This window comes from Cavia porcellus, unplaced genomic scaffold (assembly GCF_034190915.1).
Source record: "Cavia porcellus strain 051 isolate PalLab524CR breed Dunkin Hartley unplaced genomic scaffold, mCavPor4.1 scaffold_6, whole genome shotgun sequence".
Taxonomy (NCBI): domain Eukaryota; kingdom Metazoa; phylum Chordata; class Mammalia; order Rodentia; family Caviidae; genus Cavia; species Cavia porcellus.
Window position 1 is genome coordinate 95,669,292 of NW_026947489.1, and position 19,516 is coordinate 95,688,807.

General features: G+C 52.6%; 1 protein-coding gene across 7 annotated transcripts in view; it reads right to left on the bottom strand.

Moving 5' to 3' along the window:
- Positions 1-5,093: 5,093 nt before the first annotated feature.
- Positions 5,094-19,516, bottom strand: part of Gjc1 (gap junction protein gamma 1) — a 31,360-nt gene continuing 16,937 nt past the window's right edge. For 5 of the 7 annotated variants that reach the window (XM_013148149.2, XM_063251718.1, XM_005001881.4 and 2 more), the window contains 2 exons: positions 10,356-10,419; positions 5,094-9,130 (listed from right to left, as the gene is read on the bottom strand). In XM_013148149.2, the coding sequence (XP_013003603.1) occupies positions 7,932-9,110 (1,179 nt within the window). In that variant the 5' untranslated portion in view covers positions 9,111-9,130; positions 10,356-10,419 and the 3' untranslated portion in view covers positions 5,094-7,931. The remainder of the gene's footprint in view (positions 9,131-10,355; positions 10,420-19,516) is intronic. The other 2 variants (XR_001200317.3, XM_013148148.3) reach the window with 2 other exon arrangements.

Here is a 19,516-nt window from a genome sequence, read left to right on the forward strand (position 1 = left end):
GGGAGTGGAAGGCAGCAGGACACAGCCTGGGGACCGGTGGAGCAGCACCACTCCCTCTGGGGTGGCTAGGCTGGGCACAAAACGTGGGAAGGGCAGTTCTGAACCATGCACCTCAGCACTGTCCTTGCCAGGACAGAGCAGGTTCCCCAACAGCGCAGCTGCTGCTTTGCTGCCTGCTTTTCATGGGACCCCTAGGCTAGGTGTGGGCTACAGCTGCCCTGTTCTCTGTGGCCTCTTGGTGACCATCACCCAGCTGACAAATGGGGTTTCCAGAGCCTGGGCACCATCCTGAGGATTGAGGCTGTGGCAACAGCCAGCATTGGCCTAGGGACACAGCCCGGGCAGCTCTGAGTAGGCCATGGGATGAGGATGGGGATCCACATCTGAGCTCCTGCTGGCCGTGCCTGCCTCACTGCCTTGGCAGCTCTGGGGCCACGTGGGGTAAAAATACCTGTGCTATGGGGCTGGAGATTTAACTCAGTGGCATAAGTGCCTGCCTTGCAAGCAGGCAGTCGTGAGTTCGATCCCTGGTACCGATAAAAAGGAAAAAGACAAACAAAAAACCTGTGCTATCTGTGGCCTCCCCAGCCGCCTGTACTCACTGCCACCACTGTCCCTGCCTCTGAGCAGGAGTTGGCACCAAGAGCCAGGCGACAACTTGACTGACCCCGGCTGTCCTGGGGGACAGGAGGCGCCTTCCCTCCCCACTGCTGTCCCCCTTGTCCATGCTGCATCTTCTACCAGCCCCATCTTGAACTTCCACTTGTGTTTGGGGAACTCGTTTTGTATTTTGGGGGAGTGCTGGGGGCTAAATGTAGCTCTACGAAGCAGGCAAGCTCTGACTGCTGAACCTGCAAACAGCAGAGCCTGCAGGGAACCCTGCCCAGCACCCAGAAAGCTGCAGGGCACAAGGAACAGCTGCAGTGATCAGAGCAGCTGGGAAGGGACCAGACCAAATCGCAGTTTGTTCCAACAGTGCCTGTACTGTGGATGCCTTGGAGGCACTGAGTGCACCTGCTGCCCTGTCCTGGACCTCTGTTGCTGAGGCCTCCGTGTCTGCTCTAAAAGCAAAGGGTTCAGAGTTGGGAAGGGCAGGAAGCTGAAGCAGGAGGACGGCAAACCCCAGCCCAGTCTGTGTAACTTAAGAGACCCTGTCTTGAAAAATCAAGGGCTGGGTTCAAACTCAGGGGAAAGGAAATTCCTCAAGCGCTCGGGATACAGCCAAGCCAGCTGTTCTGCTGTCTCATCCATTTGGCCCTCAGCAGCTTGGCAAAGCTACACAGGTCTTCTGCCATTGCCCGCCCTGGCCTTGCTCTGGGACACCTGTCACTGGGCCAAGACTGCTGGTCACCCCAAGCCTGGTCAACAGGGTGGGTCTCTTGGCAGAAAAAGCCTCACAGGCAGTTTTGCACTACACTGCTGCACTTTTGGAACCCAACACCTGCCCCATGCAGAAAGGACAGGGACTCAGATGGGAGACAGGGTGAGAGGACAGGATGGATAGCCACAGGCAACAGGCACAGCCCTGTGCAGATCAGGGCCTCACACTTCGGGGATCAGTCACTTTTAAGACACATTTTATGCATCTGCTGTGTGAGCAGGATGCACCCAGGCCTCTGCACACAGGAGGCCAGTGTTTTCCCCTAAGCCGCACCCAGCCCCTTTAATTTCTATTTTAAGACCTGGATCATGGGGCTGGAGACTTAGCTTAGCAGCAAGGCGTCTGCCTGGCAAGCACACGGTCCTGAGCTTGATTCTCAGTACCACCACCCCCCGCCAAAAAAAAAAAAAAAAAAACAGGTTCATGAAGTTGCCCAGGCTGGCCCCAAACTTGCAGTCCTCTTAACCTTACCCTCCTGGGTAGCTAGGAGAACAGGCGTGCACCCCCGCGCACAAGCTGGATTGCTTTTTCATATGAACAAAGACAACCTGAACGCCTCAGACCATTTTCTCTCCTTCCTACTTCTCGTTTAGAGAAGATGAAGTGCACCTATGCTTTTCAGGCAGGTGCCACAACCCATGTCGCTCCTGAGGTTCCTGGGGTGAAGGATCCCAAGAGGATGAGTAAACAGAGACAAAGATGGGGTCAGGTGGAGGCCCCTCTCCTGATGGGAGAAGGAACTGCTCACTCACTTCAGCTTGTATGTTCAGAAAGGTGATGGCAACTTCAACCTCGCTGCCCAGCAACCTATTGCCTGGACTGTAGGGGCCCCCTGCTTCTCCCCACTGAAGCAGCTTCATGTAGCCGCTGCCCTGGGGACTCTACTCTTGGACAGCCACACCCCCTGCCACAGCCCTGCACGTGTGGTTAATTCCCAGCTTCAACCTCTCCCAACAGGAAGGGCTCATAACACTAAATATGTTCTCTTTGGGGAGCCTGGCAATTATGGAAACCTTTTATTTTCTGACCTTTTGAATTTAGTTTTTTCTTTGTCTTCAGTGAGTTTTCTGATTATATATTCAGCCAGTGTAAAAATCTTTTAGGGGGCCGAATTTTGTAATTTTTAAAAAGTTGTGGTTTATAACAAAAACATCAAGACAGAACTAAGCCAAGTGTGGTGGAATACACTGTAGGAGGTTGAGGCAGGAGGATCACAACTGTGAGCCCAGCCTGGACAACTTAAATGACTCAATGAAACCCTACCTCGAAATAAAATGAATTGGGAGGCAGGAGGATCGTTGCAACGTTGAGACCAGCCTGGGCTACAAAGTGAGCTCAAGGCCAGCCTGAACTGCATAGCGAGACCCTGTCTCACAAAATAGGGGTGGGGGTTGGGGGTGTAGTTCAGTGTGAAGGCCCTGGGCTCACTCTCCAGAAAGGCAAATATTTAAAAATATTCACCAACCAAAACCTTGCCATTGAGTGAGTCATTTCCCCAGCCTGGACCCTGACAGCCCCATCCAGTTCTGCCAGTGTCTGCTTGTCCCTTGTCCCTAGGCACCTGGCTGGCTGCTGCAGGAGTGGGCTCGGCTTCTTTGGGATCACACCTGTGTGTGGCTGGGCTGCCTTCATCCCCGCCCTCCCACAGGCTGCTTCTTGGGCTGTGGCCTTTTGCTATACTGCTGCACAGGTATGCAGAGGCTGGAGGACCCCATGGCCCATCTGCTGGGCTCCTGGCTGCCAGGCATGGGCTAAAACATGGTTACATCCCCTGCCTGCCTCCCTGCTCCTCACTTATTAAGACAGAGCCACTAAGTGGCCAGGGCTGGGCCTGATGTGGTTCTCCTGCCTCAGCCTCCCCAAGTGCTATGCTGACAGGTACCTCTGCCCACCCAGGTGCTTATAGCTTTATGACTAACCCCTTCCCACATTGTTACCTGGCTTCAGAATGCATGTTAAGTTAAAATTTGTAAATTTATTGTATACACAATCTGCAAATTACTTGCCAAAGAAAAACACTGGATAGTAATGTGATTTTCAGATAAACAAGAGATGCAGGGGTCAAGGGCTGCAACCACTGAGCAGCCCTGCACAGTATGAGGGTCTGGGCCGGCAGGAGCCACTGGTGCTTTCCGGCCTGGACACTGCCGCCCCTCACCCAGGTCAGCACTGAGGGGGGCAGGGCCTGAGGCCCCCTTCCAACTGCTTCCCGTGACTGAGGAGCCAGTGGCTTTATAGGGTCACACCCTGCCCTGGCCTTCCCCGTCAGACCCCTGAAGCAGATGGCAAAACCAAAACCGGCTCCAATTCATAGTCCCTTTGCCAATGTTTCCAAGGCTCTTGTTTCCAAACAGGACCTTGCTATGTGGTTCAGGTGGCCTCTGACTCTGGATTATCCTCCTGCCTCAACTTGATTACAGGTGTGTACCACACCTGTGCTTACCTTTCTAGGCCTTGTCACCAGAGGCCAGGGCTGTCATTATGCTTTAGAACCTGGCAGGGAACCTGGGCACCTGCCCCCACTGCAGGCCCCAGCTTCACTGCACCTGGCCCAGCTCCCTGTGCATGGCTGCAGTGCCCCCCACAACACATCTAAAAATAACCCGCGCAGAACCACCAGCTCTGTCGCCTTCCCCACAGCCGTGGTCATCCAGGTCACTGGCTCTGAGCCAAATTGTTAGGAATGCTGGGTGTAGGACCAGCGGGAAGCGCTGTGTGCGCAGGGCTCCTCCAGACTCCAGGCACGTGGTCAAGGGCAGGCCAAGGACAGGCTGCCTTGTCCTCAGGGCAGGCGGCAGGGAGCAGAGGAAGCCAAGTGGCCCGGAGAGCCTGTTACCCTGCTGTTCTGTGCTCAGCCACCCATGGCACTCATCACCCCAGGGTGCCTGTCACCATTAGCTGGGGACAGTGGCTCTCAGCTGGATGTCTGTGCAGTCCCAGCCAGGCTCAAGCCTCCCACCTTGGGCGGTACCAGGCTGCCTGCTAGTGGCGAACTCAGGCTCAGCTTCCTCCTCTGCTCCTGACCCACGTTTGCAGTTACTTTCCAGCACTAGTGGCTCTGGAACCTAAGGTGCAGAATGACTGCCTGGAACCTTAGGGTGCTGCAGCTTCTCAGTTTCCTTTGGGAACATCCAGAGTTGCAGTGCCCTGTGCCAGACAGCAGCTCAGGGTGAGGCATGTTTGCCCTCCAGCACTGCACAAACTGAAGCAAGAATAGAAAAACCACACAACCGCAGGACCCGGCAGCCCTCAAGAGCCTGCGCCTCAGCTGGGCACTGCAGACACTGGTCCCAAGTTCCCAGCCGTGACCACCCCAGGGGACACTTATCCCCGATGCAAGTGCCCCTCCTGTTCTCAGCTCTACCCTGGACAAGGCCCAGGCTCCACTGTCCTGTATCAGCTTCCCTGACAGCATGGCTTGAGCTCCAAGGCAGGGCACTGATTGGGTCTGGCCATCGCCATAGCCTCTTCAGGGCCAGCCCTTGTGCAGTGCCACCAACCGGCCGAGCAATCCGCACTCAGCACCCACATCAGTGCTCCAACAGCACACTGGCTCATTACCAAACAGCTACTGCCAATCTGGCCTCCTGCAGGTGACATCCTCCTCTGGGGTCACTAGCAGCAGGGCTTGAGGGAGGCCCTGATCGTCCTCCCCTCCGCCCCAGGAGAGGCTCATGCGGGGTTTCTGAGAAAGGACACACAGAGCCAGAGCGGGGGTTCTCCACTGTATTTGGGATGCGTGTTCCCCAAGGTGGGCCAGGCTACCTGGGTCTTCACACAACTTTCACAGACTAGGAAGGGAAGTGGCTGGGGCCAGCCCGATCGGGCTGAGGGTAGAGCCTTGTCAGAGGACAGCAGCTGGGGTTTGGGAGCTCACAGCCCCCTGGACCAGGAGCCCAGCTGGAAAGGTTCCATCTCCATCAATTTCACAGCGGAATGGGCCTCTTACTCGGCTCCCGAATGTGGCTCCCTGCTACGTTTTCTTCTTTTGAAGTTTTTCTGAGACATGGTTTCATTACGTAGCCCAGGCTGGCTTCAAACTCAGTGATCCTCCTGCCGCAGCCTCCTGAGGTTGGGATGACGTGTGCAGCACCATACATGGCTCTGCATTGCTCCTCTAACACAGAAGTGTGGGAGTCAGTGGGAACTGAGTGAGAGACAGGTGGGCTGGGATCTTGTTCCTAACTGCACTGCACAGTGCAGGGGCCTGGGTCTTCCAGGGGGTTGGATTCTACACGGGAGCATCGGTCAGGTGTGGCCTTCACAGAGGGAATGGCCTTGGTGCTAAAGGCAGTGACTACGGCAGCCTTAGGAAAACATTTCTGGCCTTTGCCAAACTTGGCTGGACAAAAGTTCAGCACCGTCGTCTTCCATGTGTCAGAGTGGCTGGGATCTCACCCGCTGTGGAGCCTGGTGACGGGTCGAGTGGACACAGACAAGCTTTTGTTTATGGTACTAGTGACTGAATCCAGGGGGGCTGAGCTACAGCCCCGCTCCTCTTTTACTTTGATACAGGTTCTGGCCGAGTTGCCCAGGCTGGCCTGAACTTACAATGCTCCAGCCTGGCCATGCAGGGAAGCTGGTGCTGGAGACGCCTCTGTTTACAGGCCTGAAGAGAGGTGAAGAGAAGGCGGCAGGGGCACAAAGTCAGTCAGAATTAAAGCTTCACAGAGAATGGAGGCCTCACAGGGTGTGATGAGGGGGCCATGGGCTCCAGGTCCCAGCTCGGTTCTCGAAAACTGGACTGGAGCCGGCCCGTGGCGCAGTGTACAATGAGCCACTCCCTGCGCAGCCTGGCCGGAACTTCCTTGCATTTCCACTGGGCCCTCCCACCTCTGCGCAGGCTTCCCAGGCCTCCCCAGGTCCTGGGTGGGCAGCAGTGCGGGAAGAGTGGTTTTTGTGGGCCATGGGGTACGGCCTCCTTGGAGCAGGCATCTCCATGTGAACCACCGCAACTGGAGGACATGGTACATGCCGACTCCCACCACTTATGCATGTAAAGGTGTGATCAAAATATACCATAAATATTTAAATCTCTACCATTACAGGGAAAGACACACGCTTCCCATACCATCCTGACCTTACCCATTCTGGTCTCTCCCAGTCTGTCCCTGGCAGGGGCAGCTGAGAAACCAGCCCTTGGCACCAACTCCCTGGCTCCTCCCCGAGTGAAAATGAGCAGAGGGAAGTGGTTTGGATCAACCAAGAAGGTGGGCAGCCAGGACACTGGGGAGAGCGCCCTGACAGCCTAGGCCAAGGACTTCTGGGGAGAAGACTGTGGGCCCTTCACTGTCATAAATTTAAACACAAAACAGAGTCGTTCCCATTTTTCGATCGCACCTTGCCTATCCCTGTCTGGCATCCTGTCTCACCTGAGTTCAAGGTCCAAAGATGCCCATGGGACCTGCAGTGGCGGAGGTGTAGACCTGCGATTCCAGGCCAGCACTTTGGTGAGATCTCGGCTCTAAATGACCCAGGCCACGGCTATCCTCAGTGGTACGAACTGTCTGGGTTCATTCTCTAATACTGCAAAACAAAAATAAAAGCCCCCAAGAACTTTTCCACACTAAAGGTTAAAAACACAAAAAACAAAAAAAATGTACGAATGACTAAAAGATTAAAAAAAATTTTTTCGTAAGCAACAAATGCAGACTGATAGAAACCATGGAAATCTTGAAGGGTATATTCTGATATCTTACATAACGGAGAACCAGTGCTTCATAAAGGCGACAGACAACAGTACTTCCAGAACTGTAAGGTCAGAGTTGGCCTGCAGCAACTTGGTCACAAACCCCAGGGAGCAGAGGCCCTGGGTGGCCACAGGGCTGGGAGGATGCCTGGCTGAGTGAGACCATAGCCACAGCCCCTGGAGGGTCACAGCATGAGAGAGGGCCTGGGTCTGCCCCACGGGCTCTAGGCAGTCACGCATTTCTCTCGTGAGAGTGTTGCCAGGGTCCACTGCAGGGCAGCTCTCTATGAATAAGGCAAAGTGGGGTGCACCCCCTTGGCAGCCGGGCTCCGAAACAAGCAAGGGACCCCTCTGAGGCCTCTGGAAGGATGACGATAGCTCTGGTTGCAGGGACGTGCAGCCTGTATCCTCAGATGGCAAGGCCTTGCTTCCCCCGATGCAGGCCAGAGTCTGTAGGAGGCACTTGAGGCGGTGAGCGCGGCTGCAACCCAGCGCCACTGCACAGCCTAACAGAGTGGGACACAGCCTCTTGGGCATTTCCTGGTAAGGATTTCTTTTTTAATATAAAAAAGTAACTACAGTAGTTCAAGGGGCAAATACAAAAAAGTTTTTATGTTTTAAAAAAAGTGCCATAATACTGTACATACAAAACTGCTCCACAAGAATGATTGAAACCTTTCCCCTCAGGACGAAGACCTGTGTCCCTGCGGCAGGCGGGTGGCAGTGGCCCAGGAACACGTGTGCCTCCTCTTCTATGGGCCTGCCCCGCAGACCAAGCCTGCTGCCACCCACCACCAGCCCGCTGCTGGGGTGCTGTGGTGCCGAGCTGCTGCTGAGCAGCCAGGCTGGAGAGGCCCTAGGTCAGATCCAGACTGACGTCTTCCCATCCCCCGACTTGCTGCTGGCACTGCTCTTGTTGGAGCCAGTCCTGGCCTTCTTCTCCCTGGCAGCTGGTAGGTGGGTCTGGTGGTGGAAGGCCTGGATGGCGAGGTCCAAGCGCTCCTGCGCCAGCCTGATCTCACGCTGCAGTGTCTCCAGCTCGGCCGGGAGTGGCTCTTCGCGGCTGCCGTACTGCTGCTCCTGGGCTGTGTTGGCTTTGTTCTGCCGGTAGGCGATCTTTGCATTGGACAGCTCTGTGTACTGGACGTGATCCGGCTTGACAGCGATGTTGTAGCCAGGGGGAGCGGAGGGTGTATTCCAAGTGAAAGGGTAGCTGTATGCACCCGGCTCCTCAAGCTCCCGCTGCTTACTGTGCAGGGAGTCCCGGATGGTCCCGAACCCTAGGTGCAGCATCTCCCAGATGTTGAGCAGCAGGCAGAGGCCCGTGACACCGTACATTATCAGGAGGAAGATGGTCTTCTCAGTGGGCCTGGAAATGAAGCAGTCAATCTTGTGGGGGCACGGCAGCCGACTGCACACATAGAAGGGGTGCACCTGGAAGCCGTACAGGAAGTACTGCCCTATCAGGAAGCCCACCTCGAATGCCGTCCTGGCCAGCAGCTGCAGCACGTAGATCTTCATGAGCCCGTCCTCTCGGATGCGCCGCCGGCCGTCGTGCTTGGGCTTCAGCGGGCTCTGCTCTTTATTCTCCTTCTCACTTTCCAACTCCATTTCTGGGTACATCATGGGGTCCTCTTCGTGGTCCTCTTCCGTCTCCTCCAGGGCACGGTGCTGCTTCCAGTGCATGGCATAAGGCTTGCTCCGAGCTGCTTTCTTGTCGGCCTCACCGTGCTCCATCTTGGCGATCTTGTGGATGGCATAGCCCAGGTACATCACAGAGGGCGTGGCCACCAGGATGATCTGGAACACCCAAAAGCGCACGTGCGACAGCGGTGCGAAGGCATCGTAGCACACGTTCTCGCAGCCTGGCTGCTCTGTGTTGCACACAAACTTGCTCTGCTCGTCGTAGTAGATGGACTCGCCCCCCACCGCCGTCAGGACAATGCGGAAGACGATGAGCACCGTGAGCCAGATCTTCCCCACGAAGGTCGAGTGGTTGTGGATCTCCTCCAGCAGGCGTGTCAGGAAGCTCCAGCTCATGGTGGCTGAACCGCTCTGCCCTGTGAGGAGGGGAAAAATAATCAACAGATAATGAAACTCCGCACTGGGGGCTGGGGATGGGAGTGCAGGGCCAGCACTGAGCCATACCCAGCCCGAGCAGGATTAAAATCTTGGCATCCTTCTCAATCTCTGCATCTCAGGAGGCCCTGCCTGCATGTGCCCCCTTCCAACATTGCCCCCTGGGCTCCCAGGGCCAAGGAATCCGGCTTGCCTCCACATCCTTCCCTAGCTGGAAAAGCTAGCCAGGGCTCCTCACCACTAGGGGCACAGCTTGGACTCAGCAGCAGGTTTCAATGTGTGGCATAGTTTCATGAATCGACAGAGCCTCAAGGGACAGAGGAGAAAGGAGGCGCATCCTGGCGGTCCTGCCCCACCCTAGGAAGAGCGAGTTCTGGAGCACTGGTACCATGTCACAGGTTCTAGTGATGGCGTGTGGCAACAGCCCAGGCCCAAAATGGAAGAGCAGGAGCAAGGAGACCCCAACTCCACTGTATGGATGGACTTTGGCTTCTCCTAGAAGCCCATGGCACAGGCTCCTACAGCAAACATTACCCCCTTTGCCATGCCTGCATTCTGTCTGGGGTGAAGATAGCTGATCTAATCAATGGCCAAACATTGTAAATGGCATTTGGTTTTCTTTTCTGCAGGTCTGGGGACAGAACTCAGGCTCTCCCACATGCCAGGAAAACACAGGGGCTTTGTGTTTTGAGACAAGGCTCACTAAGGTGTCAGCCAGCCTCAAATCCCCAGTAGCTGGGATTACAGTGCTGTGGCACCATACCCAGGAAAACAGCCTTTTTTTACAGAGTTTTATCCTGAGATTCTCAGGTCTATGTCAAGAACCCAAGAACCCAAACATTACATAAAACGTTTGAAAACCAGGTGTGGTGGCACATCTCTAGTTCCAGGGCTTGGAAGGCTGAGGCAAGAGGAGCTTCGAGGTCAGCCTGGGCTACACAGTGAATTCAAGGCCAGTCTAGGCTACAGAGCAAGATCCTGGCTCAAAAAACAAACAGTGGTGGCTCTCGTCTGTAATCCCAGCACTCAGAGGCTGAGGCAGGAGGATCGCTGTGAGTTTGAGACCAGCCCAGGCTGGTGAGCTCAAGGCCAGCCTGAACTACAAAAAGACCTTGTCTCCAACAGACCAAAAAAAAAAGATATGTGTGAGGTCCCGTGCGGGCCCTGTCCTGTTTGTACTGCAAACCACAGCGGAAGTGTACTTACCTGTCACCCAGAGCGCCCGTCACCTGGAAGCGCCTCAGAGAAATGCAGCTTTCCCAACTTCCCTCTGGAAGGGAAGAGGAGAGTAGGTCACGAGCTTCCTTCCCTGGAGAGCACCAGAGAGTCACTAGGGGGAGTCAAGTTCTCTACTGTCACAGAAGTCACTGCAGAGGAGGGAGGATTTTGGCCGCCATCCAGTCCCCAAGCAGACACGTGCGTGGGAAAAGCTGTGTGGCAGGGACCCTGGGCTCTGAGGTCGCTGTGTGCACCCAAGGAAAGTCACCGTAACAGGCTGGGCTGGGGCTCACTGGCATCTGCGGCAAGGTCCTGAGACAGAGACCAGCCCGCTCCCACTGCCAGCACCTCTTTTGGGCTGAGCTCGGCCCACAGCTGGCCTGGAGGATAGGGGCTCAGCTGGAGGTGATTTATAGACCACAGCACAGTCAGAGAAGGAGAACACCTGCACCCATACTGTGGCTCCAGATAAATAAATAGGCCATGGTGGAGGGAGCCTCACTCCTCCTCACCTACCACCTCCTCCATTATTACCCTTAACAAAATTCCAAACAGTCCCCTGCTGGGCGTGCAGTGGAAAGCTGCAGTCCCAGCATGCTGCTAGGCTGCAAGTTCAAACCCAGCCTGGGCCACTTAAGTGAACACTCCCACCTCAAAATTTAACAAATGGGAAATGCTGGGGATATAGCTCAGGGTGGAGGCCCTGGATTCAATCTCCATTATCATTTTTAAAGAAATCCATGCATGTTATGTGTCCACAGTAGTTCAATAAAGCTTGCTTGCTTTTTTAATTTTTTTATCTTTTTGAGACAGGGTCTCGTTATGCAGTTCAGGGTGGCCTTGAGCTCACTTTGTAGCCCAGGCTGGTCTCCAACTCTCAACAATCCTCCTGCTTCAGCCTCCCAAGTGCTGGGATTACAGGAATGAGCCACCAGGCCCAGCTTTGCTTGCTTTTTTTAAAGACAGGGTCTTGCTCTGCAGTTCATGCTGGCCTTGGACTCACTATGTAGCCCAGGCTGGTCTCCAACTCACAGGGATCCTCCTGCCTCTGCCTCCTGAGTGCTGGGCTTTATAGGTGAGCACCACCATGCCTAGTTGTTATTAAAAAGGTTTAATAATACATACTGACAGCTCTCTAAAAGACTGAGACAAGCGTATTACAAGTTTGTGCTTAGTGAACAACCTGAACAACTTAGTGCTTAGTGAATCCCTGTCTTAAATGGCTGGGGGTACAACTCAGTGATGGGGGAAAGTGCATGGCTCTACTTGGATGTAAGCATCAATATCTGCAGTAGACAATGTAACACACAAACATTCTACAAGTTATAAAACGCACAAACCAAAGTAAACGATACTCCCACACACTTTTTGGCTATAATGGGGTTGAATCCAGGGCATTGGCACTGAGCACTGACCCCACTCTTTTTTATTATGAGTTGGGGTATCCAAAAATGCTGAACTGCCCAGGCTGGGCTCCAAATTCCACACATATACACACACACCCCAGCCTTTGTGCCCAGCTGCAGGCCTCGTTTGCAACCCGAGGGTGAGGAGTGCCACAGTGATTCATACCTGCCAACTCCCTGCAGGCAGTGCTTTCCTACCCCTGGGGCCTGAAATGCATTTTCCAGCAAGCCAAAATCTAGAAGGCCCAGCCGTTTGTGAGAGAACTTACCCTGCGTATCCAGACAGGGTCTCTCCTCTCCTACTTTCTCCATGGAGAGCTAACCTGGGCCTCAGCCACCCCTTGCCCAAGAACCTTTTCAGCAGTGATGGCCCTGGAAACATTGGAGCAGTTAGCTCCGATGCTAACCCCTCGTACACGGCTCTGCTCTGCCTGGTGAGAGGCCTGCAGCTTTCGAGGGCAGCTGCACGGGCACACACACACACACACACACACACCGCTTCTCCTGGCAAGGCTGCAGGCTGCACACACACACACACACACACACACACATACACACCCCACTTCTCCTGGCAAGGCTGCAGGCTGCAGGCTGTACACACACACACACACACACACACACACACACACACACACCACTTCTCCTGGCAAGGCTGCAGGCTTGGGAAAGGTGGCAGCTGCAGCCTGGCTCCTTGGTTATTGGGAGAGCCATAGCACCCCACTCCCAGCCCCTAGAAGTCTCTGGACTGTGTCAGGAGAGTTTATGCTCTAGACCACAAAATGGCCCAGGGCAGAAACTAATCTGAGTATCTGATCCTCTGTATGTAGCAGGTACATGGAGTATTTCATTTTCTTTCTGTGGGGAAAAAAGAGTAAACCAATAACATTAAAAGAAGCTGACATACAGCTGGATATGATGGTACATTTCTCTAATCCCAGGTGCACAGGAGGCCAGGCAGAAAGATCTCAAACAGAGGCCAGCCTGCGAAAAGCCTTGATCCAGGCCAGAAAGACCCTGAATCAAAATAAACTTTAAAATAAAGGCCGAGGGCGCAGCGGTGGTGCTTGTCAAGCACATGCAAGGTACTGAGTTAAATCCGTACCACTACAAAAAAATAAAATGAAATAGTTAATTTAACAAACTGAAATGCAGCTCAGTGTTAGAGTACTTGCTTAGCACATGAGGCCCTTGATTCCATCCCCAGCACATGAAATCACGGCACTGTGAAAACACTATGGTCACCATATTTCCTTTCTCCTTGGCCCACAAGAAGATGCATTCTGGGGATGAAACACGCTAGCTCAGGGCTTAGGAGGAAAGCAGGGTTTATGTCTGCCTGGCATATGTTGCGGTCCAGGTGACCTGCAAGGCCTCCTTGTGGCCTGGCAGGAAGTCCTCCGGTTGTGGAGACAGCGCCCACAAAGAAACACAGTCCCCAATCCCAGAGCCTCTCCAGCTTTCTGCCTGGTGACGTGATCTCCACCAGGATGGTGTCATGCACCATCAGGACCCATGAGCTCCAGTGGTGGGCTGAGCGACACTGCATCCCTAAAGCATCCCCTGCAGGCATCTGCCACTGTGACAGGAAACTGAAATCTTGAGGGTTATAAGATGGGTCCGGCAAGCACCTGTCCACTCCGGGGATCCCTGCTTCCTGCAAGAGGCAGTAGCAGCCGGTGTCGTGCCAGTGCACAGCATCTCCGCCAGCCCCACCAGATGCACACTCACACTCCAGAGACTCACATCAGCTTACACAACAATGCTGAGGAGAAACAAATGTGCTACTCTAAGTGCATTTTCCAAAGAAGTGAAGATACCAGTCTACCTCATCTTGCACAAGAAAGTAAAATTTTTGCCTGGTAAGCAGGAAGTCATAAAGTTTGATTCCCAGTACCAAAAAAAAAAAAAAAAAAGAAAGCAAAATTTTAGCAGTTAGTTGGTCTCAGCATAACAATAAATTATGTCATTCCTCCCCACATTTTATTTTGGGGCATGGGTGCTGCTGTGAATTGAACCCAAGGCCTCACATATGCTAAGAAGAGCTCTCCATGGCCAGGGATTTAGCTTAGCAGCACAAGCACCTGCCTGACAAGTGCAAGGCTGTGAGTGAGACCCCTGGTACCAGAAAAAAAAGGGGGGGGGGCTGGGGATTTAGCTCAGTGGCTAAGCACCTGCCTTGCAAGCAGGCAGTTGTGAGTTCGATCCCCAGTACCGATAAAAATGAAAATGACAAAAAAAAAAAAAGAGCTCTCTAGCTCACTGGCCCTGTGGTGGATAGAAAACTGGTGGTCAACTTGTTAATCAGCACAGTGCCAAGTGTGGATGTCCACCTGAGGACTGTTGCTGGCATAAAAAGGAGACCTGAAGAGGAAGAGTAGCATTGTGGATTCTCCTAAGCATTTTTTGGAGCTGTTGGTTCTCCCTCCTGGAGGAGTTTGACATGCTGGCTCCCCTAATATGAACTCAGCTGTTATCAGAGGAGCTCAGGACCCTGTTGCTGAGAATGGCTGTGGTTCATTTTGGGAGAGCTCTAGTCCCCACTTTGAGCACTGTTTAATGGCTCCAGAGGGGAAGGTGTGTGCTGTTCAGTCTCCAGGAGAAAACTGTTATGCTGGCTTCCTGATATGAACTTAGCTGTTCTCATCATCAGAGCTCAGGACCTCGTCACTGAGGATGACTGTGGTACTTTTCGGAGGAGCCCTGGTCCTAACTTTGAGCCTTGCTTCCTGGCTCCAGGGCAGAACCCTCACCTCACTGGCACAGACTTTCTAGCTTCCACTGCTGACCTTTGGCCTTCCCAGTACAGATCCATGAAACAGACGTGCATGAGTAACTGTCACAGGCTCTGGGCCTCCGGCTGGACTCAAGGGAGGCACAGTCATAGGCTCTAGGTTTTCAGCCGAACTCATGCAGGTTATTGCCATGGGATCCAAGCCCTCGGCTGGATTCTGTAGGTCTTTAGTCTGTAGACAGATTTCCCGCACTTTCTTTGTATGTGACTTCCTGGATCACCTTACAAATAATACTATAAATTATGTGTCCTGTATGTAATAGTTCTCCTTGTAACTCCTGACTACTACAGGCCCCAAATTCTTCTTAGGAGTTTTCTATCGAATAGGTCCTGGTGGTGTACTCGGGAGGCTGAGGCAGGAGGATGGTGGCAAGTTGGAGGCCAGCCTGGGCTACATAGTGAGTCCAAGGCCAGCATGATCTATCTAGTGAGATCCTGTCTCAAAAAACAAACAAACATTTTCTGTCACTTATATACTAACAAGATAAAAAATTAATGTATTTTTCTATATATTAGAACTCAGTATTTCTGAAGATTATATGGAAAGCACATCAGTTGGTTTCTCAGGACGCAGGTTAGAACAATTACAAAGACATGGTTGACGTGGTGACACATGCTTGGAATCCCCGCTACTTGGGAGGCTGCAGGAGGATCAAAAGTCAAGGCTCCCTTGGGCAACTTAAGACTACCTCAAAACAAAAAAGGCTAGAGATGTAGCTCAGTGCAAAGGCCCTGGGTTCAATCCCTAGTAGTGTGGAAAGGAGGGGAGAGAGGGAGGGAGGGGAAGAAGGGACAAAGGGGTGGGAAAGGAGGAGAGGCAAGGAGGGGGGGGAGGGGAGGAAAAGAGAAAGAAAAACGGAAGGAGGAAAGGCAAAGCAAGGAAAACAAACAGAGACATAGAAACATCTTTAAAGACTAAAAGTAAACTTTTAGAGATGTAAATCACATCTGAGCTTAGACACTAAGATGGTAAACTTGAAAATGCTGTAACAGAAATACCCAGAATAAAATGAGGACAAAGAAATGGGGGGAGGGGATCAGTGAGCTGTAAAGTGACTAAGAGAACTAATATACAAGTAACTGGCACTCCAGAAAAGGGTTTGCAGAAATAACAGGCAGGGGTTCATAAATCTGATTAAACTGTACACACAAACAAGAAATATTTAAAATGCCAAGTACAAGAAAAAGGAAGCAGAGAACACCACAGCACACTATAACCGAACTGCTTAAAATCAATAGTGAAGGGTGATGCAGCCCGCAGCGACCACGCAGGTAAACAGCTTGGAGATGCTTAGGAGAAACAGCAGAAGCCAGGGAGGACGGGACAACCCCAGAAAAATCCGGGAAAAAACTGAAGTCCGGGGGAAACCCAGACTCCAGGTAGTGCCATAGCTCACGGCAGAGCAGCTGCTAGCAGGCTTGAGGTCTTGGGTTTGATCCCTAGCCCTGCCAAAACTCCGGGATTCTGTACCCTGAGAAATCAGAGCCCCAAGATGGGGAGCCCCAAAAACACCAGGAAATGGAACACAAGGAACAGCGGCCTTGACAGCAGCAGGGCTGCCTCCCTGCAGCGGCCAGGGCTCCATGGGATGCTGTGGCGAAGCGCTCAGAGCTCCTGGGCCCCATGTATGTGTTCTATGAGTCCTGGCCACACCGTGCCCGCGGGAAGTCACACCTGCTGTCCACGCTTGAGGACCCTCGAGGGTGTGTCCTCACCACACCCAAGCCCTGGCAGTGACAACAGAACCGACTGGGCAGCCAGAAGGGCAGAGCAGCCCAGACACCGCCATGCTGACCTGACCGGTGCGTCCCGGCAGATAGGGAGCCTACGAACGGCTGCCTCCTGAGCACACGAGAAGCTGCAGGTGACCCTGGGACACTGATGGACTGAGAGACAGGAAGGGCTGGGCCGCAGAGCCATGGCAGGCAATGGTCCCAACCTGTGCCAAGCCCTGGGTCCCGGCCCCAGCTGTGAAAAACTAACAATGAAGATAAAAGTCCTGCACATCTGTAATCTCAGCCCTCAGGAGGCTGAGGCAGGAGGACTGAAAATTTGAGGCCAGTTAGAACATTTTAGCAAAACCCTGTCCGAAAATTTTAAAAGGCTGCAGGTGTAGCTCAGTGCAAAGGCCCTAGGTTCAATCCCAGCACAAGAGGGAGGAAAAAAAAAAAAGAGAGAGTAGAGTCTCCCACAAACCATTGGTATGATACTTGCTATACTTACTTAAATGTGTGGTACTGGGGATTAAACATGGGTGCTCTATCACTCAGCCATTCCACCAGATCTTTTAAAATTTTTAATTCTGAGACAAGTCTAAGTTACACAGATGCTACTCAAACTTATAACCCCCCTGCCTCAGACTCCCAAGTGTTGGAACACTGTTGTGAGCCAGCAGGCTCAACTGATACCAGCTTTTCTTTCCTTTAAAGGTACTGGAAGCTGAACCCAGAGCCTTAACACTGAGCTACGCCTCCTCCACACTGAAGTGCACACTGTAGACCCTTCTGCCTCAGTCTCCTGGAGTGCTGGGATCACAGGTAGGTGCCCCACACTTGGCTTTCCTTCCTTTACTGAAATCTTCATTTCTTCACGGAGCTTCAGTGCAGCACCTGGGGCCTGTCCCTTCACCTCTGGAGACTCCTCTGGACTGTGGCAGGGCACCTTCTGTCCATCTGGGGTACCCCATCTCCCCTTACCTCTGCAGAGTTTCTCAGGACATCTGGTGCTTGGCAGATAGTTTCCCTGCTGAATCCATTGGCCTCACCTTCTGGCTCGAGGTCCTCCTAGGCTCCTGCCCGCACGGCACAGAGTACAGCTTCTGTGCTTCAAGAAGCCATTGGGGGCAGCGAGGGTCTCTCCTGCCTGATGCCCACCCAGGGCTCCATCCCCAGCACCACCAACAGGTCTGGGGGGAAACGTGAGCCCCACGCCTCTCCGCACCTGCCTTTCTGGGCTGGAAGGGTCTCAGCCACCTCTCCTTCAAGCCATCTCCAGCACTGCCTGTTACCTGGTGCCCATGTTGCGCGTGCCCACAGGACTCTGTCCATGGATCTCATTTCCTTTAGTCCCTCGGCCTCCAGAAGCCCACCGTCCTGCTTCAGGCCCAGGGGCTCTCCTGCCTGCGTGACTCTGCCTTTGGGTTCTGGAGTGTGTTACTGCAGTCACTGTGCTCACTCCCAGCCTCAGAGAAACGTTTTCAGCGCCGGTTGGGTTTTCTATCTCTGCTTCCACCTGGTTCCGACACCCTTTCCGTGACTTCTCCACATCTGGCTGTCACTCTTGAACACCTTGTCTGGCAGCTCTGCTCCTAGGCCTTTTACAGGGACAGTTTCTATGGGCGATGACTCCCCTGGGTTTTGATTGTTCACTTTTGCTTCTTCTGTTGTTTTTGTCTTTTTGAGACAGGGTCTCACTACATAGCCCAGATTGACCTCAAACACAATGATCCTCCTGCCTCACCCTCCAATTACAAGCATGCATCACCATGCCCTGCTGTTTGTTCTCCTGGAATAGGCTCTAGTCCTGTTTCTTTGTATGCTTTGTGACTTCTTGTTGTTATTGATGGTGGTATACACATACCTATAATTCTAGAACTCTTGGAGGCTGAGGCAAGAGGTTGCAAGTTTGAGCCCAGCACGGGCAAGACTGTCTCAAAATAAAAAGTAGGCTGGGGATGTAACTCAGGGTGAAAGGCCTGGGTCAAGCCCCAGTACTGCAAAAACAAAAAGCCCCTGGACAACTAAGTTTAACATAGAATAGCACCAGAAATCAGACTTTACTGCTTGCTTGCTTGTTCATTTGGGGCACTGTATGTATGGTTTTGTTACTCGCCTCTTATAGGCTGTCTCTGCCAAGAACCTGCGTGCTGCATACTCTGAGCACACACCACTCTGCGGCCGCCTCTTCCCCTGGGCAGACACCGCCTGCCACTTCCTAAATCCTTCCCCTGCACAGAGTTTTGAAGATCCCAGTGTTTAATGTCTGGCTCTCAAATGGGGAGAACAGAGAAAGGGCAGGGAGAAAAAAGTCCCCCTGGAAGAGGCGACAGTGTGGGCTCTGACCCCAGTGCACACAGCCGCCTGCGCTGCGCTGCGAAGCGGTGTGGCCTACAACCCTGGTCCCAGAGCACTTGGCACACTCGGAGCAACAGCTGTCTGGGAGGCCCTGGGCATCCCACTTTGCCATCCTCTCTGGATCTTCCTACCATTTTTTAATCTGCACTAAAGCATAAGAACCAGGAAATAAAATTTTTAAAGTAGAGGAGTTCTAAAGGTTTTGTAAATACAATGACCAAATACAAATGATTGGAGCTAACTTTTAATCTCTTGATTAAAAAGTGAGCCCCAAAACCCATTAATAAAGCAGCCTATATTTTAAAATCTTAATTTCTTGTCTAAACAAAACTAAAATTGAGGATGAACTAAAATTAATTTTGTAGAACAGTGATTCTTAACCTTAAACTTTGTAAAACAGAGCAAGTACTCCTAGCCAAGAAACTTAATTCTGGAATGCGATCCAGGCACTTCAAAAATGTTATTTCTTTCCACATTTTCATCTGTGAAATAAATGGAGAATATCAAATAAGTGGCTTCTAAGATCCCTTGTATTACCATTTGATAAAATTATCCTGGCACAGTAAAATACAAAAAACAACTGAAAAACTGTGTGGAATTCAGCACTCTGAGAACAGGAAGGAAGGAAGCAAAGTAACAGCAGCAAAATTAAACAAAAACAAGATGTCACATTTTCAGACAGACATTTCCCACACATGATCACCCCAGAGCATCTGCAGCCCCAGAGCGTCCACAGCAGGCCCCCACTACAGAATCCCAACCTGACTCAGTGCAACTCTGAAACCAGGTCTCAAGTCTGGGCTCATCCTGGGACCCCAAGCCTGGCCTGGGTGGGAAGTCAATGGCAGGGTGCACAATGCATTTCTGTGTAACTGGAA